This window comes from Podarcis cretensis (assembly GCF_951804945.1).
Source record: "Podarcis cretensis genome assembly, chromosome: 6".
Lineage (NCBI taxonomy): Eukaryota > Metazoa > Chordata > Lepidosauria > Squamata > Lacertidae > Podarcis > Podarcis cretensis.
This window is the reverse complement of record NC_137175.1, coordinates 70,028,246-70,054,707: the sequence shown is the minus strand read 5'-3', so window position 1 is coordinate 70,054,707 and position 26,462 is coordinate 70,028,246. Positions and strand designations below refer to the sequence as shown.

Sequence of the window (26,462 nt, the reverse complement as noted above, 5' to 3'; positions counted from 1 at the left end):
GGGAAGGTAAACGGCGTTCCGTGTGCTGCGCTGGCTCGCCAGATGCAGCTTGTCACGCTGGCCACGTGACCCAGAAGTGGCCACGTGACCTGGACCAGCGTTGGATCCCGGCCTATAGAGTGAGATGAGCGCACAACCTAGAGTCTGGCAAGACTGGCCCGAACGGGCAGGGGTACCTTTACCTTTACCTTTATAGCTAATTGGTGCACAAATGTGAAGGGGTAGTGGAAGGGAAGCTGCAGGTGGGATAGCAAGCATTCCCTTCTTTACTGGGGTCCCAGTTTTACCATCAGCTTTATTACATTGAATGTGAATTAGAACAGCACATATTTTATTCTTTTGTTTTCTTTCATTGCAATGTTAGGCACTCGCTGCTTCATGTAACTTTTTACATTGGCTGTGGTTTTCAAAACAAAAACTGCTCATATTACTCCAATAAAAAAAAGAATAACTTTTAAGGAAGATGGAACATTAACGTCTTCTATTTTATTTCTTCACTTTTGAGTAGTTTCCTTTTCCCCCGATATCTTCAGACACCATCATCTATTTACAACTGAAACAAGACTGCAATGTCCCTGTCAGGAAGCTCCTCTAAAACAGTATCTGGCAAATGCTTTATCAGGAGCTGAACCAGATGTAGATTCTTGCTATGTTTTTCTTCCATCTTCTACACAGTGTGTTATGCCTAGGTTTTTTTTTCTGGACACATTAGCAAAGAACAACATGCTTTAACTGAGTATGCGCCTCCAAAGCATTTCGATGAGATGTGGTTTTTGTGCAGGGAATGCAGAATTGCTACTCATTTCTTGAGGAGAATCCAGATGGCATTTACCCAGTTAGGAAGTTTGTTCCTGTTACATCACATTTCCTTACACTGGAAAAGTGCAGTGGGCCCCACTTGTAAAAACATTACTGTGGTAATGAATGTGGTATGGACTGTGGTTCCCTTAACATTACAGACACTTAATATTACAGACACCTAAGGGATTAATGGCTCTGAAACCACCAGAGTCCTTCCTCATCCTACCATTTTGAGAAGCTTAAATACCTTCCTCATCCAAGAATATAGCACACATCTACTGATAAAAAGCTATCTCCAGGCCTACCCCAATTACAATGGAGTGGGGATATAGCACCATTTGTATTCATAGCAACATGGGCTTTTAGAGCTAGTAATTTAGAAATGGCGAAATGGACTGTTGACTTGACAGATGATAATGCAGAAAACATCACCACCTTTCCTGAACCGGCACCTGCCTTTATAGCCCCCACAGTGGTTCATTTTTTTCATTCTGTCCATTAAAACTAGAAGCGCAAAGGGGATTCGAGCCTGTAGTAGAATTTTATTTAGTGATCTGGGATGTATCAGATCTCCCATTCCTATATATGGCAAAGGAGGGCACCCCACACTAGCCAAGAAAGCTGCCTTGCACCTATAGTCCACAGCAGCTCAGGTCCCTTACCCATATAGAAGCTTTCATATCAGGGTTCCTTGATGATTTCAGGAACTAAGAAACTCATCTGGCTCGCTACAGTTGGTGTTCACTTTCTGCCTCACATTTACACCTCAACTGCCACAAGTCCAAAATCCCAGTTCTTCAGAAGGGCCTGTTGGGTGATAAACTTCATCTTGGAACCTCTTCTCCTGCCCCATACAACTCAATCCCACATTTACCTTTGCTCCTGATGCTTTCCCACATATAGTTCTGTCTGGTACAGCACAGCTATACCTGAGCCTATTACATTTTTTTAAAGCAGAACTTGCAAGACTATCCAATAAAGCAAGATTCATTTTCCCTGCTTTGGCTTGAAGCTACCTCCACATTAGTATTCCTTTCCAGAACAGAGAACCACAATATTTGATTTATTTTAAGAATTTGTAATTAATGTGGCTCCATTCCGTCTACTCTTCCCAATTTCTTTCCCAGTTTTCTTTTAAGTGAGAAATGTTGGGTTTTTTTATTTTAAAGAATTCAATTCGGTACTGAAGCATCAAAAATTGCCTCTGGCAACTGCTGGCAACTAAAGGCAAGAAAAATAAGAGATGAGAACAACATGAATTTGAAATGCTACAAATGGAAATGAAAATTAGCTCGGAAATGGTGGAAATTCATCATTTCACTTTTTCCATCCCTAATGTATGCAGATGATGTTCTCCCCTCGAAATATTGCTTGTTAAACAGTGCTATTTGACATTTCTTTCTTCTCTTCAATCTTATCTACAGTACTGAGCTCAAATATTTATCAAAGTATCGCTGATAAAAGACAGGGGTGATTTTCCCCTTCAACTGTACAGTTCTAAAGTAAAAAATCTAACAGCATATCACCCCTATCCAGATATTTATTCTGAGATCAGGAACCTACATGAGCTCCTTGAGATCAAGGGGCCAATGTAGCACCCACCAGATGCTGCTGGAATACATACACACACACCCCAAATTATCCTTGATCACTGGTCATGTTGTCTGGGGATGAAAGAAGCTGTAGTCCAGCAAGATTCAGAGGGTATCCAGTTGGCTACCCCTGTCCATATGCAGACCATCTTCTCCATTCCATTTAATGGAGGGAAGTAAACTGCATCCACTGAAACGTAAGGGAGCCTACTATGATGTAAAAGAATAAAAGGAAGCGTCAAAACCTGTGCTATGCACACATGGTTTTCATGCAGAGGTTCCCAACCCTGAGTTCCTGGAATTTCCTGTTAATAGATCACATAGCAGACAATGGGAAAGTCTTCTGGACTTGCTTGAATAGTCAATATCCCCAGACAGCTCAGTCAGCAGAACAGGAGACTCTTAATCCCAGGGTTGTGGGTTCAAGCCCTACATTGGGCAAAAAATCCATTCATTGCAGGGGAATGGACTAAATGGCCCTTCCTAAATGCCTGATTTGAGCCCCATATGCACCATATCTTTAAAGCAGTATCGTACCACTTTAAGCAGTCATGGCTTCCCCCAAATAATCCTGGGAATCCTGTTAAGGGTGGGAGCTGTTAGGAGACCTCTGTGCCCTTTAAAGAGCGAAAATTCCCAGAGTTCTCTGAGGAGACACATTGATTGTTAAATCACTCTGGGAATAGGGGGTCTCCTTAGCAATTCTCAGCACGTTTAACGAACTGCAATTCCTATGGGTGGGGTAGACAAGACCGCTTAAAGTGGCAGGATTTTGTTTTAAATGGATAGCCCAAATGGTGCCTTGTAATAGGGAAGCTTTCAATGTTCCCAATACTTCCGCAGTATTTCACAGGAATTTCTTATCGCTAAAACAACCCCGGCTTCTTTTTTAAAAAGGCATTGCAGTAATTACTCAGGGCACCTAGTGGTTACATGTAGACATCTAAGCTTCTCATTAGCTTTTAACTTCTTTACTTCGTAAAGGTGGCTGCATAGTACATCACCTCTCATTTATAAACTGCAGTTCCACAGGAAAATAAAAATATAATTCTCTACTAAAGGCATAAAGGCCAGCTGGAGCACACGTATATAACAATATTCTCTGACAAATCACAAATTACCAACTAATGAAACCGCAACTGAGAAAAGTGCGCTTTTGGTCAGAGCTGGCCTTCGACACTCCGCCGACATCTCTGTAGGGAGGCAGGGGGAGGTCTTAAAAGTTGGTCAGGCAAACCAGGTTTTCAAAGGGCAATATCCCCTGAGAGAGATTGCAGGTCTACACTGCGTGAAATCTAAATTGGAGTTCCTACACGACACTTCTTCTTTTTTCCAATTCAAGCCCATGAGCCGTGTCTTAGCACAGAGCCAACATTAAACTAAATAAATATAGAATGTTTTAAAGCTTTCTGCAAGATATTCATGGAAGTAAACAGTGGTCTTTATTGTTCAACATGTGGGAGGGAAGAGGGAGCTGGGAACACAATCCTTGGCGTTCGGTGCCTTTACCCTGTTTGCAGGGGTTGACACCTCAGATACACAACTAGGCTCACAGGAGCGTTCACAGATATGAAACTCCTCAATTCCCTTCCAAAACATTATCAGGAGAGAAGGGCGACTATTACCATGCCAACAGAAGAGATCATAATAAGATCCCACACATAAAAACAGTGGCTACATTCACCCGCTACATTAACAATGCGGTCCTAACCCTAAGTTGGGCAATATCTGGTTTTCAACATCATGACAATATCACCAGCTAAATATCATGATATACCGACATATTACGATGTCTGATATAAGGATGGAGCTATGTAGAGGCATTGGCTGGCTTCACAGTTTTCCCCCCATCATGATTTTTGCCAGCCAGCTCTTGTGATCCGTTGCCCCCTGTGTTGTTTCTTTTAATACAACAACAAAATGTCTGTTGCAGTTTAGCTAGTTTGTTGCTAAGAACTCTTAGCTGATTTTCATGAATTAGAACTAAGATAAAGGAGATACACTGTATAATTCAATGGCATGCAATCTCCATTCATTTCAATGGGACTTATACGGAATGAATGGAGGTTGGGCAGCAGCTTTGCTTGATTATCTATCCTGACAACCTGCTACACAAGCGTGGCACTGCAACAGTGCCAGGGGGGTGTTGTGCTAGTGTTGAAAGGAAATACGCTAGCACAAATGACTAGGTCTGTGACACCAGTGAAAATGAACATGACAATTTTATTCGAAAAAAGGGGGTGGGGAAGACACTTCTTCTTTTCTTTCTAATTTAAGTGTAGCCTTAGGTACTGCATCTAACAGTAGGTAAATAAATTTTCAAACAGCACTGAGATTTAAGTTGATGGTGACCCACTTTCAATTACACTTTACCCAGTTCTGAGATGTACAGTGCTGATTTTCCACTAACGACTTGCCACACTGATGTCAGTAAGACCAGTAAGTGAGAAAGCAATAGCCCCGAATGCACTTTCTCTTCCATCGGATCATGCATATTTAAAGCTGCTATGTCTTGTGTTTATGTAACTTGCAGTTTGCTGGTTTTCAAGGACAACGTTTTGAGATGGCTCAACAAGAGGAATCCAAAAATAAACCACCTGCCACTCAAGGACAGTCACCCCGGCACTCCACTTGCTAGACAACATATTCCATTGTTAGGAATCAATTAATCATTTACATTTTTAAATAAGAGGCCACTTAGAATTTGCAGCAGATGCTTAATAATAGTTAAAGCAAAGTTGGGAAGCTGTTTTAGTCATGTTCTTAAACATAATTTCAAGGACATAATGACTTAAAATTAATTTTTTAAAGGTATTCATAAAGGGAGGGGGAAAGTAATGGAAAAGCCACAGGAAAAATAGCTTCACCTAACCTAACAATATGCCATGAAAATGAAAAATATTATATACACATCAAGTATAATCATATTGGTCAATCACATGTGGATACAGCCCAAAAGAATAAGCTTCAGAAGTTGACAAATATACCATCGTATGCCAAAATAAGTTTTATTCCACTAGGGTAGGAGCATCTTTTCTGCAATAAATTATGTTGTCCTTTTGGACTCTCATGGTTTACATGAGCAAACACATCTCATCACAACAGAAACTTAAAATTTTAACTTAAGAGAATTTATCTTACCTTCTGTACACTGGAGGAAGCTGACTATCAGAAGTAGCCAAAACCTTTTCATTCTGCAATCAGAAGCCACCATTATTGACCCCCCTTTCTCGACGTATTTCTTCTTTTTATTCCTTAAAGATTCCAGTTATAAATGTCCAGCGTCATTCGAGTGGGTGGTCTACATCATTGATCTTCATAACTGGGGAAAGAAACGGAAATGGAAAAAAAATAAATAAAAATCAACTCATGTTTGCGTCACTAAAACGTTTTCGAAACGATACATAGAGATCAGACTCTTGTTGATAAGAAAACGGGCAGGGGTTGCAGGAAGAACCAACAACTGGCCACCATCAAGTTAAAAAAAAAAAAGTTGTTTTAATGATCATCTTCCAACTGAGGCAGGAACTGTTAATGATGCTGGCACGTTCTTGTGAGAAGTGGTGAAGCCAGGGAAGTGGATTTCCATGAAGTCTCAAGTTAAAACATTGCGAGGCGAGGGGAAAAGAAAAACCCCAAACACTCGTACAAGGAAGTCGGGCAGCTGCCAAAAGAAACTAAGCAGGAGGTCTCTCCTTCACAGTTTCCCTGCCTTCCACTTGCATCACTAGTGCCACCCTTTGTATTATGTATGGCTCTGCGCCCCCTCAGACAAAAAGCAGAAGCGGCAGAAACGATACAATCAAAATACTCATTTTTGCTGAAGCAGCTCCTGCCCCCCTATGACCAGCAGCGGTGCCAAATCCAAAATATGTCTTCTGCAGAGACATGGTTTCTGGGAGCCAAAAACAATCCATCAAAGTCTTGATGGAAACCGTTTGCCATTGGCAGCATTAAGGCAAGCTGCTGCTTTTAAGCCTCGGGGCTTAATAGCAGTCAGGCCACGCCAGCATATTACTGGCAGGTAAGCCTGAAAAGAGCATCCCTGAGAATGTGCAGAATATCCCATTCTCTATAGCCAATTAATTGTAAGACAAACACATTAACATTTGGGATTAGAGTGAAGGACTTTCATGCCGGTTTGAGCCTCAAACCCTAGAAATTAACCAAGGAACCCCTGAACAAAATGAGATTCTTCTTTCCTACAACAGGAGTGCACTGCACACACATTAGTGCAGAAGGTTTTTGTCCAAGTGAGCCATGCTAGAAAAGGGTGAAACTGATGTGCTTCCATTTGTTTTCCCTTCACTGAGAAGCAAACAGCTTTCTACAGCACAGAGGGAGGCAGAGCACTAGACATCTTTCGGAACTTTAATCTCCCTTTCAAAACATCTACTGCTAAGCCTACAAAAGCAACCTCCCAAATGCAAACAACTAAGTCTGCAAAGTAGTCCGCAGACAAAACAGCTCTGGTGGCCCTTGTTTTCCTCACTGCCATGCCAAAGAACAGCAGAGTCAAACTAGCAATGTGAGCTCCAGAGTTTCTCTTAAAAAAAGAACCCTGCAAGCAGCCACAGGAGGGAAATAAAAATAATTCTTCTGCCAAATCCACCATGCTGCTGCTGCTGGTGTCCCCAAGTCAGCCACAGGCAACAGTTCTATCAATAGAAATTAAGACTACTATACTTCCAGTGATTGTGGTTCCCTGGACTCAAGGCAATGATAGTATGGGTATCAACACCTTGCAACCATGAACCAACATGGCCACTTTGGCAATTGCTAACTCTTGTTTCAAGATTTTCAAAGGAAAGGGGAGAATGCCATGAAGACAGAATATCTGGGCAGATGCATATAAAGGACAATAAAGCTCCCCCCTCTTTTTTTGGACTATCCCAGTGCAAGGGACCTATGGACTATTCCAAGGGGGGGGGGACCTATTTATCAAAAAGAAGAAGAAAGAAAAAGAAATCCACAACCCATTCCATTCCTAACCACGTTATTCAGAAGTACATTTTGCTGTGATTTAAGTATGCTTAGGATTGCGGTCATCAGCTGCTTAATAGTGATCGTTCCATTGTCAATCATAACATCTCCTGCACTTAACCCATCCTTCACTTTATTGGTGGGAAACGGTGTGTTTCTCTTGCACTTTTAATGCCTGATTGTTGCATGTGTGCACGCTAGGCACACAGAATCTACGATTCTGATTTATTTATTGTTTAGTATTGAAGCATATTCATTATTCTTCATGTATCAATAAATTTGGGGTTTAAAAGGGGGGGGAATGAGAGAGCTGATCATGTGTGTGCAACTCTATCATTTTGAACAAGGCTGTAATAAAGGAGGAGACAAAGAGTCTCCTCTCTCAAATCCCTGCCGGCGGATGCTCGACTCTGATCTATAACACCCTACAAGTTAAATCTACAAGTTATTATGAATTTTCACCATCAACCTACCCTGTCTAGCCCTGAAATGGACCACCACTGGAAGAGAGGGTTGCTTCCAGAGAAAGCTCCCATCTGCTGAGGCTAGACCAGAAGCCAGTCATGTCACCTGTTCAGTCCAAGGAGATGTAGTAGATCAAACCAGGATTTTTATAGTAACAGGTACCCCCCCCCCCAAAAAAAAATCAGGGTTCTGGTCTGGCAGCAGAGGGGAAGGGCTGTAGCTCAGCATCTGCATTGTAGATTCAGTTGCTGGCCTCTCTGGGTAGGGCTGATACAGAACCCTGTCCTGGAGAGCCACTACACTGTCACTGCAGACAATACCGAGCTAGATGGCCTGGTGGCTTATAGAAAGCAGCTTCCAATGTTCCTGTGACTACACTGCAGGGTGTTGGACTAGATGACCCTCGGAATCCCTTCCAATTCTATGATTCTATACTGACCCTCTGCTCATCACACAGGCAATTGCTATGCTGGACTTGGGAGTTCTTCCTTCCCTGTAACATGCAAATGCCGCCAACAAGTTCTGAACTAGCACAAGGCCAAAACGATTCATATCATGACACAAAGGATGTTTCAGTACAGGGCAGCCACTAAGGCATTTTCAGTGGCAAAGGGGAAGAAGTTCAGTGCAGACAAACAAAGCATAGTTCTCTCCCTGGCAGAAGCCCAAGCACCTAGAAGGAAAAAATAGATCCGTCACCAGTTAATCTAGTGGCGGCACATCAGCTGCAGCAGGAGTTTCCTGAAGCTGACACAAAGGAATAGTCATGTTACATCGCAGAGTCTTTTACCCAGAGCGGGGAGAGCTTTCTATGCTGAAAAATCTATAGAGGCTGCAAAGAAATGGTCTGCCATGTATAGCTGAAAGAATACTTTCCCTTCCTTTTGGTGAGATGGGGGGCGGGGGAGAGGAAAGGGGAGTTTATTCCCCAGTTAGGTAAACCAGTCAAGCCATTCAGTTAAGAATGGTGGACTGACCTGGGCTCTGGCACAGGTGCACAAACACGGAAGGAGAGAGAAAAGTCAGATTAACTCTTTATCCATCGCAACCCAGAAGAGTAATTGCCGAAAACATTTCACACACTTCGCAGACAGTACAGTGCGAATTGACCTAGCCATTAGAATAATTTGAGCGCATGGCTGAGGCACATTAATGACTGCAAGGGAAATTAAGCCAGTCTTTTGATTACTCCCAAACCATTCAGAGGATTTTTAGATTTGCTGAGATTTGATTTTAATGGGTTTTTTTGATTTCCTGAACATAATGCTTAGACGGACTACTTAGCTGCACACATCAATATGAAGGAGGGGTAGAGGAAAAGAGGGTCTTCGTGTTGTACAGTGACAGGCCTGTGTGCTCTGTCAAATGTCACCTCGGTGGGTTGCAGTTTGTAGGAAGGCAGAAAGGAAGGAATGACTTGGAACACAAGAGGAGTTTCAATACCACTTTACTTGGGAGAGGTGAGGGCAACAGCTGACGATACAGAGAAAACAACAGGCTTCTCCCTGACCATAGATTCCATTTAGGTGTTTGGCATGACTTGAAAGTAGCTTGAGGATGTGTCTGGGACAATACAGAAGTAGGTGCAGCAGCAACAGCTGTCGGCTGACGGACAGAGCAAGCCAATATGTCTGTGTCAAAGAAAGTATTCAGTATGTGGAAGCTGGCAGCAAAGAATATCTTGATTCCTGCCTACTGTATGGAAAGGCAAACCTGTAAGTCAGCAGTTGGGGCTTTATCGGATTATCCGTCCCTTGTGTTAGCACCAAATAAATTAGTATATAAGCATCTGTATCAAAATCAAAACATTTAGGGTAAAATTAGTAGTGTAGATCTTTGTATTATTTATTTGATTACTTGAATCTATCTACACACACACACACACACACACACACACACACACACACTACTCTCAACAGCAAATATTAATGTACAGCTTGGTTCCTGATTTCCCCACAAATAATCATCTAGTACATCACAAACAACACTTCGCCCCCTTCTTAATTAATAGGATAAACAAACAAAATAGTGCATCTTCAGCACCGTAGCACAAAACTCCTTGACATGTGATAGTGGTGAGGATGAGGTACCAACCTGGAGCCAGAGCACACTTGTGTTTGAAGATGCTGCTGACAGCCCTGTCTTTCAGACCCAATAATTGCTGTAGATAAGGAGGCAGAGTAACTCAACAAACAACAACACAACCCAAAACAGACAAACGCCAGCAGGAAAAGCCATATTAGGTTACCTCTTAGCAAACAGCAAATGCAGTTCATAGTAAGTGGCTTTTCTGTGCAAATAGCTCATTTCTCTTCAGACCTTTTCTTAATGTGTTTTTTTAAAAAATAAAATAAAAACCACTAGTCCGTCATGATAGTGGGGAAGGGAGACAGTCTCTAGAGTCAAAAGGCAGATTGGATTTCAGAGTGCAACCAAAGATGCCTGGAAAACTTCCCTAGAAATTAAATCCTTCTATCTGGGAAATAGCATGGTCTCCTTCAGAAACATCCTGCCTTGGACAGCAAAAAGGGTGTTTAAGGAGCTTTTTTGTGCATGTGTTACTTAAAGACAAAAAGATTAGTTAGGTACAGGAGCAACCAACTTTCAGTCTTTTCTAGACAATAGGTAGCACAAGAGAAGCTAATTCTTTGACCTTCAATGCCCTGATTTACAACACTTTAAAGGTTTTCTGTTTACTAGGGAAGGAAAAAAAGCCGCCCGTTACACATTATGTCTAGGGAATTTGGAAAGACAATTAAAACCTAATCTCAGCAAAGCAAGATGGCACCCACCAAACACATCTCAAAATCTTGATGATGCCATTTTCATATCTCTTTTGCATCCTGACAATCCAACTGAATCAACAGGGAAACCTGACTTTATATCATAAGCATATTCTGTGTCCATCCAGCACAGTAGCATAAATCTTGCACTACCATGCACAAACCGGTTGTGGCCGCTATGCTCTTCCCCAGTAGCCATGGGAAGAAATAAACCATGAATCCTGGTCCCATCCAGGGATCATGCTTGTTTCACTCCCAACACAGTACAATCCATAGCCAAGATTGGGTTACTCACTGTGATTTGTTGGGAGCAAAACAAAACAAAATCCTTGGTTCCAGCCACTGATCATGGTTTATTTCCTCTGTACACTAGCAGAGAGAAGAAAAGTAACCCAGAAAGATGCATTCATGGAAAACCATTAACTATGGTTTGCTGTGATGTGTAAACACAGCCACTGATAAGATCACCATCCTTCACATTAGTTAATCTGAACAACTACCATTTACTGATTCTATACTCAAATGGCTATGCAATCATCAATAAGAATGTATTATGAAAAGTTGGGTAAGATTTAACATATTCACTATGCTTCATCCACCCTTGTTTCTGAATATGGTCAAAACACAGGGGTTAATCCACAGGTTCATACAAAGCACATAGTAAGGCACTCTTAAATTGCACATGACGACATTCCCTGCATCAGAAAATATCTGCTGTGGAAATTTAGCGTCAGGAAAAGGGTTTGACTAAAAATTCTCCCTGATATGCCAGCCAGCTTTCACATGTAGGGAGTTCTTGATATTGGAGTTCTTGATATTCTTGACATATGCATTCTTCCACTTACATTTTGAAGTGGTACAGACTGACATGACATGTATCGCATCCAAGTAGTCTGAAGTATTGAGACTCTTTTAGATGCTAAATAATCAGTATGTAACTTTCTTCTTCCATAAGGACAAAATAAATAGCCAAAGCAGCTACAAAGAGACTGTTGTTCCATTAAAAACACTGCAGTGTTCAAGACCACCCTGGATGAAGGAGGGCGTCTTATCTCTAGGTCTGTACTCCACAGTTTCCATTAATTAACGCCTTCAATTTTGGATTTCTAACAGAAAACATTACCATCTGAGTCAAACAGAAGGAATGCAGTATCAGGAAAGGGAATAGCACAGCGAGTAGGAGACCTGACCAAGGTGACCCAGTGTTACACTAAGAAAGTCATTTTTATACACTCAGCTGCTGCGTGCTCTGAAGTGATACATCAATGCTTTAGCGAAGCCTGAAACAGTATGGGATAAATATACATGTACCCTGAATCTAAGCCAAACGAAAGATCACAAAGCTCAAGTCCCACCGGACTGGATCCTGTGTTAATCACTACAACGGAGTTTACTCACAAAGGAGAATCTACCTGCGTGACAAGCAAAACACTCTACAAAAACCATTTCAGCTTTGCAATTTATCCTTTCCATCCACAGCGGCACAGTGGTCTACCTCAATCATTCGCCAGGAAAATAAATGGGATTTGGGGGGCGGTGAGCAGAAAGGGAGGGGAGGGAGGGAGATAGAAAAGGAAACTATTTTTATTGCCCATCATCATTCCGGTAGAGCTAAGCCTCCTTCATTTCCCACCAGTTATATGCTTTGTGCATTTCTGCTTTTCAGACAGGCTAGTTCTACCCCTTCTTGTTAATGCAGGATGATGTTTCGATACTCTGGGGATTTATCATTCACTAAGCCAACAAAGTAAACGTTTGCTAGTGCTAATAAGAAAGGTAGATTTTAAAAAAGAGGGTGTGGGAGTGTGTGTGTCTGTGTATACATACACACACACACACACACACACACACACACACACACACACATGGCTTCCTGTGAGCTAACAGCTTGCCCTCTTGATGACTCCCCCTGTTCTGGGGGTGGGGGAGAGAGGGGGGGAGAGAGAGGAGTCTGCAAGTCAATTACAACTATTATCAGCTGTAATATCTTAGAGTCATGCTGAGCATGTTAAATATGTTGATCACTCTGTGGACACCAGAGGCACAATCTGAAGCTGTTTACCATTCCTTTCATTAAACACTCTTGGCCCGTGCGAAAACTGCAAAACAAATCGGTCTCATTTTCAATCTTTACATAGGCTAGATTTTTATGAACATCAAAAAACAAAACAAACAAACAAGAAAATAATGAAGAGCTATAAAGTATGCATGTGCCAAAGACAGACCATGTTGCAATTTGAAAGACAAGAAGCAGAAGGTGTGGAGAGTTCAATAGCTTCTCCAACTTCTCGTGGAACAGAAAATCTACCGGTCTATACTGGTCCATGGAAAGTGGTCCCACTGAAACAAGAGACACATCGGCTTCCACAAAATCGACCGGTTTCAATCCCTTTCCACTGGGGATAAGACCCACCCTGCAGGGTTGCTTTGCAGGCATCAACAACTACTACAGTGGTACCTCGGGTTACATACACTTCAGGTTACATACGCTTCAGGTTACAGACTCCGCTAACCCAGAAATATTACCTCAGGTTAAGAACTTTGCTTCAGGATGAGAACAGAAATCGTGCTCCAGTGGCGTGGCGGCAGCAGGAGGCCCCATTAGCTAAAGTGGTGCTTCAGGTTAAGAACAGTTTCAGGTTAAGAACGGACCTCTGGAATGAATTAAGTTCTTAACCAGAGGTACCACTGTATAGCAAAGCACTTTGTACTGTATATTTTTTTTAAGCTCATTATAATAATCAATTCACCTTACCTAAAAAAAGGGAAGATCAAACCATAAGCTGAAAAACTGGTCATTCCAAAACTTTAGGAAGAGAAATCAGCTCTTTCATTTACTGTCAGTGCTGATAAGGATTTCAAGCAATCTATTTTTAACAAGATTGCTGCATTCGCTTGGTTAACTTCATTTGCCATCCAGGTGTAGTTATGTGTGTGTTGTTTTTCTTCATGCAAGTCAGAACATTTGTTTGAAGCAGAAGTAGGCAAACATCATGGGTCTGTGACCAGACATGCCTGTAGCTCTGGAATGGATGTGTGTGTTACGTGAAGCTTCATATAGTTCACTGTGAGGAGCGTAACATACTTGATATGCATTATGACCTTTCTTTCCTTGGCATGAGAAAAACAGGAGGGGGGCGGGGAAGAGAATGAGTTTCAAATAAAAAGGAGGTTCACACATGCTACTCACAGCTGACATCCCAATCTAAATAGCGTCATCAGCCCAGGGCCCAACATCCACCTGACAAAATAAAACCAAGTCTTGTGACTTGGCAACAAATCAGCTTTGTGGGTTATACATACTTCATTGTTTGTTTAACCATCTTGAATAATTGGGTTAAATAAAGCCTTGACTTCCAGGGCTTGCGCGTTGCAACAGTATTTCAAATGGGCCCGGTGCCAACCTCGCTGCAATTGAATCCTCCCCACACTATTCTGAATGTTAGGGGCTACCTGAGCCATGCACGAAACACTTACTTAAATTTGGTATGCTCTTTTCCTCTCCCTTCTTTTAAACGATAAATGAAACTAAAACTTGAAACACAACACCTCATATTGGACAGAAAGAATAACACCATGGATTTATAACACCATTGCATCCTAAAGCATTTTTTGGTCTGCATGAGCTGCTTTTTCTTCTTCTTTAAAAAACAACCCCTATTTCTATCATAACCTACAAATAAACTATTTAACTTCCATAAGATCTACATACACACCATTCAACTAGACATCTCCTCTGTTCTGCCCCAGCGCTGATGCTCTCCAAAGCCCTCTGTCAATGACTATGGAAGTGTGACAGATACAACACACTCTGTTTTCCTCCAGGACAGAAACAGCTATTATAAATTCTGAAGCCATCCATGGTGGGGGGGTTGGGGGGGGTTGAGACTGTTCTTAACACAGTGGTAGACAACCAGTAACCTTGTGTCCATATCTGACCCAAAAATGGTTACTAGTTAGCCTATTTCTTACATAAACCCTTTTAGTGGCTAAAATGAATCACAGAGCCCTTGTCATACTCCTCCCAGGTCCTGTGGGACGGAAGTGACTGCTAGAGTTAAACAGATTACGCCACCATGCTGCCTGAAAATCCCATGCTCTCCCCCACATTTCCTAAGGAAAAACAGTGTGCTGTTTCTGTCCTTTCGGTTTCAGCTAGTTGACAAACTTTAGATAAGCTGAGAGACTCAAGTAAGTAAGGGTTATGATAAATTACAGTTTTCTCAACAGAGAAATCTTCAATCATGTTATGCAAACATTATGTTACTTTGATCACTTCCTTACAATGTTGGCCTGACACGCTAAAGGTTTCCCAACATGGTGCCACAGGTAACAGTGCGCTCACAGAAACCTGGTAGTGTACCTGCCAGGCTTTCGAGTCCCCTGTGCAGTGGATTATAAACTATAGTACTTTCCCAAGTACTGCCCACATTATGTGCTTCGGCTCTCTACTGTTCCATAGAACCAGTTTCATTTTCATAGAATGCAGCTATCCTACATGGGGATAGAACCTGCAACCTTGTGAGTGTTATCAGCACCATGCTCTGACCAACTGAGCTATCCAGGCTGAGCTTGGTTGCAACTGGCCAGCAGACTTGGAAAAGTGTTCTCTCTGATAGTGTCCAATTAGAACTGAGAGAATGCTTCTAATTGGATGTTACAAGAAAAACGAGATCAATTCTAACTGGATGCCTGAAGCAGGAAATAGTGCCGACGCTGAAGAGAAGAGATACCAAAGGGATAGCTGCAAATAAGGCCTTGGTGCAAGAAGGAAAGGTCCATAATAGGGTAAGAAACAAAGGAAGCAGCCTAGGTTGGGGTGCATCTGAGAGAAAAGAGGGCTGAGCAGGAAGGAAACATATCTGCCCACGGGTTAAAAATAATACTGATGATGATGAGGAGGAGGAGGAGGAGGAGGAGGAGGAGGATGATGTTAGGAAGCTACACTACAGTCACAATCAGAGGCTTTTTCCACCATGGTACCCCTGCCAAACAAGCTGTGGCAAGTGGTGAATAAGGTGTGACATGAGAGAAGCTAGTTAACAGTGGGTTGCTGCAGCTATGAATTTATTTATTCAGGAAGGGTCAATGGGCCACTTTCATTGTCTTTTTGGTGCCTGGAACAGACCCCACCACCCCTGACATACACAATTGGGGGGTGGGTGTTTGTTCCATCTACAATTGTGTTTATGCCACTGTCTGCTCTTTTATTTTTCACCACAGGTTTTGTGTTCTTTAATAATGTTATTTTAATTACTTATTGTATTAGCCAACCACGGGATGAGGGGAGAAATATTTGAAGTGTGGGCTATACCGTTATTTATTTAAAAATAACATCATATAAGGACATGGAGGACTAACGGATAAGGCAAACCAATAACTCAGTTTACCACAAAGGGTACAGGAGGACAACCAAACATGCAATTGGCAGCCTGGGATGGTAGAGCTAACCCACCACTCCGCCCACCTGCACATGACTTCTGCTGCATGCATCTGATGGACCAGAAGCCACACTGGAGGTGTGCATTTCAGACATGTGCTTGATTGAGATGTTTCACTGATAAGTCATTTTTGAACAGGGCCTCAGTTTAACCTAAGAAACACACACCTTCCTGTCAAACATGAACATTGGCAAAACTGCCTGGGTTGGAAGGCAGCTGAAGTCAAAAAATTTCTGGAGGCCGCAGGTTCCCTATCGCTGGTCTAATCTAATCATAGTTTAGAGCTATGAAAGTTTACAAAATATAACACACTATGAGGGCTTTCATTCAATATGGAAAGCTTTGTGTAGAGATGCTGTAACTTTGCCTTCTGTTACATATCTGAACAATAAACCGTATTTTGAGTATAATGTTGATGGCACAACAGGGAGATAAGTTGCAGGCAGCTGTAGAATTGTCTGCTCCTTGCACTGTATTCAGAGTATATAGCCTGCATCTTTCCTCAGCAGACTAACATCTGTAGATAGGCATTCAGGTTTTGCAGTGCTTTTTCTCTCTATTGGCAGCAAAGCTATTTTGAAACAACGAACGTCAACTTTGGAAAATGTATTAAGGAATGCACATTCAAGTCCAGACGACCTCGGGAGGGTAGATCGGCAGTAACTAAGAGCGGTGACAGCAAATATGTTAAGGAAGAGAAGGAGTGCTTCTCTAGTCAATGTGGATAAACATGCATTTGCATTATCGATAATTTACTCTGCAATCCTGATTCTTCTAGAAAGAACATAGCTTCAGAGCTAATATTTGTGATATCCTGGTCTAATCACTGTGCAGCGAAATATGAAACAAAATCAATGGTAGCTCATAAGATGTAATCTTGCTACTCTATTTGGCTCACTGTGCTGAATTTTTAGCTCATAAATCATTGTTACTAGCCATTCAGTGAATCAATATTCAGATTCCCTCTTGGTCTATACATACAACCACTAAATGAAATAATAATGACCCAAGATCTGTCATATATTAGCTCATCAATACCACCAACAGAGATTCCTTGGCAACAATGAGGTAACTGGAGATAAAACACATCTGATGAGCATGCAAGCAATTATGAAAAATCTGTAACTATAGCAAGAGAAAAACGCACCACACAGAACCGCACATGTTCATAACCGCAGTCCTGAAACCACTTACCCACTTGACATTTGTGAGACAATTCCTGAACAACAGAGTAACTCGTGAGTAAGTAGTTTAGGACCTAATAAGATCATGACCTCAGGCAATGTTTTATCATGGTGATATAGTAATTCACATTTTAAAGAAAGCCAGCTTTTATGACAACAGTGATACTAAATATATTTAATTAGACTGTAAACACCCGATCGTTAAATGCTATCTTCTGTTTCATTCTGAATCCCCCTCCTCTCTTCTTTATCCTCTCTTTGTCTTTTAAAAGCACCATTAGTACATCTGTAAAGAGAATTCCTCAACTCCTTACTCTCATTCCGATAGCCCCAAAGCCCCAGTGGAGCAAAGATTAGTCCCATTAAAAACCAACAACAAAAAAATAAAATAAACTATTAGAGTGCTTTCCGTGAAGCCTTATTCCCCAAATGCTTTACAGACCATTTAATTATCTCAAGGTAGTGGAACGCCTCTCTGCAGACGAACATGAAAGCTACTGCTCTCTCTCTCCAGTATCCCACATGTGGGCCGTGGTGCTATTTTAATCTCTAATGGTAATAATATCTGAAAGAGCTAGCAAGAGAAATATGTTGGCTGGAATGCACTACTTAGCTTACCAAAAGGAGGGGGGGGGGAATCAATAGCATGGGATCTTTAAATTACCACCAAAACAAAGCAAGAGAATCCATAGGGGGAAATCTGACTTGTGGAAGGAAGCTACACAAAACTATAAGCCAGCCCTTCACCTAACCCCACTATGCCTATCATCAGCAGAAAGAAAAGGAAGAGAAAAGGGGGGGGGGGAGAGAACCAGTGCCTGCTGCCAGTCACTGACATAAAGCGATTTTCCAGACATGCCACTTTACGCAGCAGGGGAGCAGAACATTTAGGAGGCTTTATAATAATTATGTTTTAAAATGGGAGGGGTGGAAGAGAGAGAGAGAGTCTCTCTTTTTCTCCTTGCTTTATATCCAGTTTGCTCCCATTCCCCTTCTAGACCATTAAAAGATTTCACTTCACAAACAACTATGTTATAAAGCTGCACATTTAAGGAGCCCCCAAACGAGGAAACAGCTAGTGTTGGGGAGAGGTGTTTGTTTTGTTTTGTTTTTTTAAAAAAGCACAGGCTTACAATTTCGCCACGGAGCTGAGGCAAGTAGCAACTGCCCACAGCGGCAGAGGCAGCAGCACCACTACCAGGTGTAGGCAGATGGGGTGAGGGACAGGGGTATCACGAGAGAAACAGCACCTGATCATGACTGTGTGGCTTCGCAGGCTAGCTTCCATGACCTCAAGGTAAGAGCAAGAGAAACCAAGGGCTTTTAAATGGCATGTTGGTTTGTTTAACTTTGTTTCCTGACTTTCCACCAAGCGGTGCGTAAAAGCTTTCTGAATCGGACAATGTGGCATCCCCCTTCTTGCTCCCAGTATGCAGTCTCCAAAAGCGACCACTAAAGGAAATGAACCTCAGTTCAAGGTACTCCCGAAGCTTCCACCATAGAACATGCTTCTGCCATTTATTACATATGAAGTGGGATGTTTGTTAATATGCTCTCTTCTCAACCACGTAGAATAAAGTGTGTGTAGACATGTGAGCTTCGGAGAAACTGCCATCTCGTTGAGCAGTCTAGAACTGGCATAGCACACTGGAAAAGACATTGAGCTGTGGACCAGGAACCCAACCCCTCCATTAGAATGGTGCCTCTACATGGCATTATGCAAAGCACACTCTCTCAGCCTCAATCCCACCCAGAGGAACCACATTCTCCAGAGGAGAACACAACAGTATTCTGAATACAGTGGTACCTCGGGATGTGAACGGGATCCGTTCCAGAGCCCCGTTCACATCCTGAACAGAACGTAAGACGCGACAGCGCATCTGTGTGTGCCGTGTTTTGCCACTCCCGCGCATGTGTGTGATGTCATTTTGACCGTCTGTGCATGCGCAAGCGGCGAAACCCGGAAGTAACGCGCTCCGTTACTTCCAGGTCGCCGCGGAGCACAAACCGAAAATACTTATCCTGAAGCGTATTTATCCCAAGGTATGACTGTACTGAGGTGGCCTGGCCCCCTCACAAATATATCTGGGTGTCCAAAATTGCCTCAACCCCTCAGTCAGTGCCTATGGGCCCAGCATCTGAAACATGGAGAGTAAAAAACTTAACTTGCACGGTTGTTGTAATGATTATACCCAAATAAGAACGACCTGCTGGATCAGGCCAATGGCCCATCTAGTCCAGAATCCTGTTCTCACAGTGGCCAACCAGATACCTGTGGGAAACCCATAAGCAGGAATCAAGTACAAGATTCCTTCTGTGGATTTCGGCAAACGGTACTCAGACGTATTGCTGCCTCTTGCTATGGAGGCAGAGCAAAGCCATCATGGCTAGTTCAGGACAGATGTGAAGTGCTTTGGATATAAAGTAAAGGTAAAGGTACCCCTGCCCGTACGGGCCAGTCTTGACAGACTCTGGGGTTGTGCGCCCATCTCACTTAAGAGGCCAGGGGCCAGCGCTGTCCGGAGACACTTCCGGGTCACGTGGCCAGCGTGACATCGCTGCTCTGGCCAGAGCCAGAGCCAGAGCCAGAGCCGCACATGGAAACGCCGTTTACCTTCCCGCTGGTAAGCGGTCCCTATTTATCTACTTGCACCCGGAGGTGCTTTCGAACTGCTAGGTTGGCAGGCGCTGGGACCGAGCAGCGGGAGCGCACCCCGCCGCAGGGATTCGAACCGCCGACCTTTCGATCGGCAAGCCCTAGGCGCTGAGGCTTTAACCCACAGCGCCACCTGCGTCCCTGCTTTGGATATACTGCTTCATTAAATTAGCCCCATGCAATAACAGCACTGCTGCCAATTAGGATAGAATTTGGGCGACATGCAGAAGTTACTCTAACTTCAGGGGGCCTCACTGAAATCTATAGTGACTTTGCCCACGCTGCTATACTTATTAATCTTAATCCTGCAATATTATTTGTTCCCTCGGGATAGTAAAGGTAAAGGACCCATGGACAGTTACTCCATTAGACTATGGGGTGCAGTGCTCATCTCCGCTTTCAGACTGAGGGAACCGGCGTTTGTCTGCAGCTTTTTTCAAGGTCATGTGGCCAGCATGAGTAAACCGCTTCTGGTGCAACGTGACACTGCGATGAGTGCCAGAGCACATGGAAACACCGTTTATCTTCCCGCCACAGCGGTACCTATTTATCTACTTGTGCTGGTATGCTTTTGAATTGCTTAGTTGGCAAGAGTTGGAACAAAGCAATGGGAGCTCACTCCATCACACAGATTCCAACTGCTAACCTTATGATAGGCAAGCCCAAGAGGCTCAGTGGTTTAGGCCACAGCGCCACCCGCCTCCCGGATAGTAATGAAGGAACAAAGGCTGCTGCATCAAAACATTTTCCATCTGGCTCACTGTTATCTATCAGGAGCAGCAAACTGTGGCCCTCCAACATGACCAATAGTCAGGGATGATGAGAGCTGTACTCCAACAATTAGGGGGAACAATACTGTGTTTTAGGGGCTCCCTTCCCACCATACACACACTGGTGGGATCCTCTCTCCAAGGAGACCTGCCCAACACCCAAAGTGAGCTTTTTTCCAGTGCCAAAGACTTGCCTCTTCAACCAGACATCAAAGTGTTAATGCATTTCTTATCCCTGTGACTGTGTTGGCTAGCTTATACCAGAGATTCCCAAACTTGGGTCTCCAGCTGTTTTGGGGCGACAGTTCCCATCATCCCTGACCACTGGTCCTGCTAGCTAGGGATGATGGGAGTTGTAGTCCAAAAACAGATGGAGACCAAAGTTTGGGAAACCCTGTCCTTATACAGTTGAAAGGAGGTAGGGTTTTTGTCTGCTGCTTTTAGAACCTGTCAAATATTATTTGAAATATTATGGCAAAGCGTGAGGCAAATGTTTCAGAGCGTGATTCAAGATGGGGGACTATCTCTGCTTCCAAACCACACATGTTTATGTTGCTGTTCTTTTTAAAATAAAAACATTCAGTGAGGGGTGAATTGGGACTACTGTTCTACATTTTCTCTTTGGATGCTAAAATCCATCAGCTTTAGATGACAGAGTGGAAAAAGGTAGAAGCAGTGTTAGAAATTAAGAGATATGAAAGCTAGGAGCTAAATGGCACCTTAGACCTAGGTTATGGGCACAACAACGGAATTGTCTAGCCACGCTTTTTTATAACAAGAATACAAAGCTGAAAATGAATGAACTTCAGCTAAAATATGACGTTCATTTTTCATATGGTCTAGTCCTCCCCTGCCCACACCCCTAATATTCTTAATAGGGTCTCTTCTCCAGTCTTCAGAGAGCAGCTGGAAGTGGGGAGGCAGAAAAGGGTCCTCCTTACCTTCCACTCTGCAGTTTTAATCTGAAATCTTAGGCACAGTACTGCGCCCAGAGCTCAGAAACTGCTCGCGCTAATGAAATTCCCTGTTGCAAAATGTGCCTAGGACAATGGGAGTTTCAAACACTGGGTAGAAGTGTAGCACACGGGAAATGAGGAAGGTATCCAATGCACACATTCCATTTGTGCAACAGCCCTTATCCCAACGTATGCTACATGCCCCTCCCATATTTCCTCTGGAGGGAACCCTGGAACAGATTTAGGGGGCTTGCACAGAAGATGGGGGGAAACTTCCGTTGTGCAGCCAAAAATATTTGAGCTGATGAACAAGTACATTGATACACACCTAGAGCTTCCCTCTAAACTGATTTTGATTGAACAAAAGTTTTCCAGAAATTGATCTCTCTCCAAGACAACTTACAAAACTACAGAAAAAGCTCCAGCAACTTCATTTTGAACCTCTTTGGCACTCTTTCTCACTTATACACAGAGTTTATGATGATGGGCACATTCTGGGTAGCTTTCCAAAGTTTCTTCTACATATACTAGCCTTCCCTATGTATTCAAAGCCTTTTCCTGCACGCCCATACTTCAAACCAGCTTTGAAACTCTTAGCTCAAAATTCCCTGTTGAACATCAAGTGAAACCCTGGTAGTATATTCACCTTAAGCATTGTCTTGCCAATTGTGAACATATTCAAATCCTCATATATTTCTGTTGCCACATTAATTATTCACCTTTTGAAATTTAATTCATATCATGATTTTCACACACAAAATCCTACAGAATTTGATGATGATTGTCATTTGATGACCTTGCTTTTTAGAGATAGCTATTTCACAGCATGCAATATTCATTCTGTAAATTCCTAGCGCCTGCCCTGATAATTATGCTCATAATTTTGGCCTCGCTTGCTACACACATGCAACTAATACGAATTACATTTTTGAACCACAATTAACAGCACACTCAATTTGCCCGGTGATTATCAGATAGTAAAAGCGTACAGTAAAAACCGCACAAATGAAGCCAGAATTTGTCCATCAACCTTATTTATAAGTGAAAAGAGTGAAGAAGATTACAAAATTTTAATAAGAGCATTATATTATGGTAGCAATAATCTAGGTGTTTTACTGGAAGAGAAGTCGATTACTGTAAATGAAATTTTAAAATGTCCTTTCCATTTTGCAGATAACACAAAATGACTCCTTTCATGTCTCCTGCGATAAGGATACATTTGCCACACATTTAAATGGTGCCTTCACCCCATCCAACCCAATGTATAAATTAATAATTCAGTGACATTAATACAAGAAGATAAATGATAAAGAGGTTGGAGCACAAGGGCCAAGAGTACACATAGACTTCTTTGGGAAGAACTAATACCTCTCTGCCAATTACAGGCAGAACTTTTTTAACAGTTTTCAATGGCATTTTTACAATCTAAATAGCAGCTTATGCACACACAATTTCACACAACTCAGGCTTAATAAATCTCCTGCTGCTACCAAACAATCATTTTAAGGGATTAAAGTGCAACATCTGCTGCCATTAATAAGCATTTTATATAGCCATACTTATAAAAGCAGTCTCTACTGAAGCTCTCTGAAAGAGCTTCTAGACCCAAGCACCAGTTTAGCATAAATTATACCTTTATCATTTGATTGGTGATTTTAGCTTATGACAACAATGAAGGGTATTACTACATAGCGGCTCCAGAATGAAAATATATGCTAGGTAGAACTATTATTTTCCAGTATGGCAGTGTTCCAAATAGCTGAAAGAAAAAGCAAATTACATAGTCACATGCAACACTGACTAGTGTTTCTAGTCAGACTTTGCAAACATGTTTCCTTCTTTTGCAGAGGCAGAAATACATTTCTGATTATTTTTTGAGCGACAAACCTTATTAATGCTCTGACCGATTCACCACACTACTTCTAGATGCAATCTCCTTTATTTTAATGTAACTGATACGAAAGCAGGACTTGGTTGTGCTATCACAACCGTGGTTGTAATGCCACTTTCTAGCGTCCTCTCACCAAGATCAATGACATTTGAACACTTTTTGAGAAGTACAGCCCTAGGTTGTATGATAGGATTTAGTTTCAGAATAAATTACTGCCTGTGCATGCACGTTCCTTGAAAGTTTCTAAAAAATCAAAGAAGTTAATATTTCTCATCAGGGATTTGAAAAGTATAAATCCTAGTTGACAGGTCCTGAAAGTTCAGAAATGAGGGCCCCCATGTAAGATTGGCAGGAACCAAGAACACTAATTATTGGCATGCACTGCATAAACCTCCCAGCTCAGCACTGCCAAAAGAAGGCCAACGCCTGCCGCTCTGGACAATGGAATGCCACAGACCGCCAAGCATGCCCCATCATAAAATGAGGTCGAAAAATGAGATGCCAACAAGCTCTGTTTCATTAATTTACTTTAGTTTCATATATTGCTTCCTAATCAAAAGGGCTGAAATGACAAAATAATTCTGCTGTGCTTTTATGGGTACTGAATAGGTGCCAGGGATATCCAGAGTTGGATGTTATTTACGTACCCAAACTTGTATGCCGTGTCCAAGTCAAATGTTATTTTGTACGTGAACAAGGCTGGATCTTCTAGGAAACACAATATACGCACAGAATGTTTTGAACCGCTTCTTCGTTTCCAAAAACCAGCAACAACAAAAAGGATTGCAACACAAGGAAATATCATTGTCTGGCATAAACTTACAACCAGTGCCAATGTGTGACAGCTGACAGAGAGGTCGGAACCTATTAGCCATACTAGGCTTTGAACTATTCACGGCTGAGGCCAAAGCCACTCTTAGCCAAGGGAAACCAGCTGCTTGAAAAGAAAGAAGCTTTCGGCATTAAGCCAGGATGTAAGTAGATTTAAGCATCCCTTCCCCCCCTCCCCTACTTGCCTCCACACTGATGGCTGCTTTCAGCTGAGAAACATCTCCAACAAGGCCCATATGCACTTTAAAAGCACTCCAAGACTGGGGAGAATTGACATTTTGGACACCAGGTGTCACACTGCAAGTTCCAAGGGCATCGACTGGAATGTCAGCACTACCATGTGAAATGTCATGTGGGGTTCTGGTTTCCCTACCATGAACCAAGTTTTTAAATGTGACAAGCTGCTCTGTACATGCAGGGCAGCGGAGAATGTAACGCCCAAGGGTCTGCTGAGGTTGGAAAATGGTTTTTACTAGCTCTAATAGGCAAGCCAAAATCTTTGGTTGCTTGGCTTCTGACCTTACTGTTCCCTGCCAGGTTTGCTGTGTGTGACTGAGGCCTTCTGGGCACTTCAGTTAAGCAGCTTACAAGGAAACACCCTGACTTTATTTCCTGAGCTGGACAAAGGAATAGGTGCAGGGGTGTTGCTAGGTGGTGCAAACCATGCCAGCTTGCTCTATGTAGCAGAGGCATTCCAGACACTTTGGCTGCACAGCTGCCGAACAACCCTGGGCTGCTCTCAACCTTGGAGTCAAGTGGGAAAATAGCAACGGACACAAAATTTCTGCCAGTCATTCACGGTTCTGGACCAGCAAAGCTAGTAAGCAAAACTGTGGGAGCCTGGTAATCTCTATTATACAACATCTGGAGCTGGGGTGGGGGAGAACATGCTTTGAAAACTTAACTTGGTTCAGCTGACACCACCCTAACATGGGTGGAAGGCAAATTAACAAAAAGCTATCTGAATCGCCATAGTGCAGCAATTTTCAAACTGTTTACACAGAAGGAATGCTTTCCATGGTCGGCCACCTAACTTTTGGGGCACAGTCCAGCACAGGACCTCTGTTTACGAGGAGCACTTGGCAGGATTTACAGGGATCTTTCATTTATTTATTTGCACAATTTCCAGCTGTTCAAATAATTTAATGTGAGTTGGGGCATCAAGGAAGGCATCTGCAGAAAATCTGAATATGCATTCAGGAGGATACAGGGAGAAATGCTTCTTAAAGTGCCCAGGTCCCTGATTATTCAGGATTATCACTAGAATTGAATAGAAATGGGAAGCAAATAAGCAACCAATGCAATGCAGCTCCTTCAGCCAATGCAAACATGTTTCTGCTGGGCTGGACCACTTCTAATTCTGGCAGCTGCATTATGAACAAGCTGCAGCTTCCATACTGTCTTTGAGGGCAGCCCCATGTAGCAGGCAGAAGAGTAATCCATCAGGTGTTTTCCAGAAGATGGATTGCTGTGACAAAGCTGTCTGTCTCCTTTTAGGAATGGATGTAGCTGGAAACAGGCACTCAATGCCACCGAACCACCTGGGTATCCAGTGACAAAGAAGCCTTCCCTGCTCTGTGAAGGGAATGTGTGTTACCCACATCTAGTTTGGGCTGTCGCTCAGTACCTGGGACAAAAGTCTACCAATCCATAGAGCCTGTGTCTTACTAGTATTCAGCCTATTGGCCCTTGTGTAGCCAATCACTGAGCCCATCATTATTTTCCAATTCAGAACACAACTGATCACAGTTGCTGATATTAGCATTTTAAATTTAGTCACCCTTATTGCATCCCCTCCCCTCCTCTCCCCCAAAAATGAGGCCAATAAATATGAGGAGTTCATTTTGTATGAAGTTGTTAGGATACTTAAAAAAATAACAATGAACCAGTTTTATAATTAGAGTTAGTAAACGGTGTAATATATACGTCTGGGCATAATTTAGAATTTGCACATAGCACTCCTCAGACTGAACACAAAAGACCTGTTCTGGCATTTCACTAAATTAGAATCCTGGATTCCCACAGCAAGAAAGTGCATATGTAGAGTTTATTAATGCTTTAAATCAAGCTATTATTCAGTGCTGCATAATGAAATCTACTATAGTCTTA

General features: G+C 42.5%; 1 protein-coding gene across 18 annotated transcripts in view; it reads right to left on the bottom strand.

Moving 5' to 3' along the window:
• The window catches only part of ADGRL2 (adhesion G protein-coupled receptor L2), a 244,688-nt gene that overhangs the window by 149,967 nt on the left and 68,259 nt on the right, over window positions 1-26,462 (bottom strand). For all 18 annotated transcript variants that reach the window (XM_079981053.1, XM_079981045.1, XM_079981046.1 and 15 more), the window contains one exon: window positions 5,535-5,715. In XM_079981053.1, coding sequence (XP_079837179.1) covers window positions 5,535-5,607 — 73 coding nt within the window. In that variant the 5' untranslated portion in view covers window positions 5,608-5,715. The remainder of the gene's footprint in view (window positions 1-5,534; window positions 5,716-26,462) is intronic.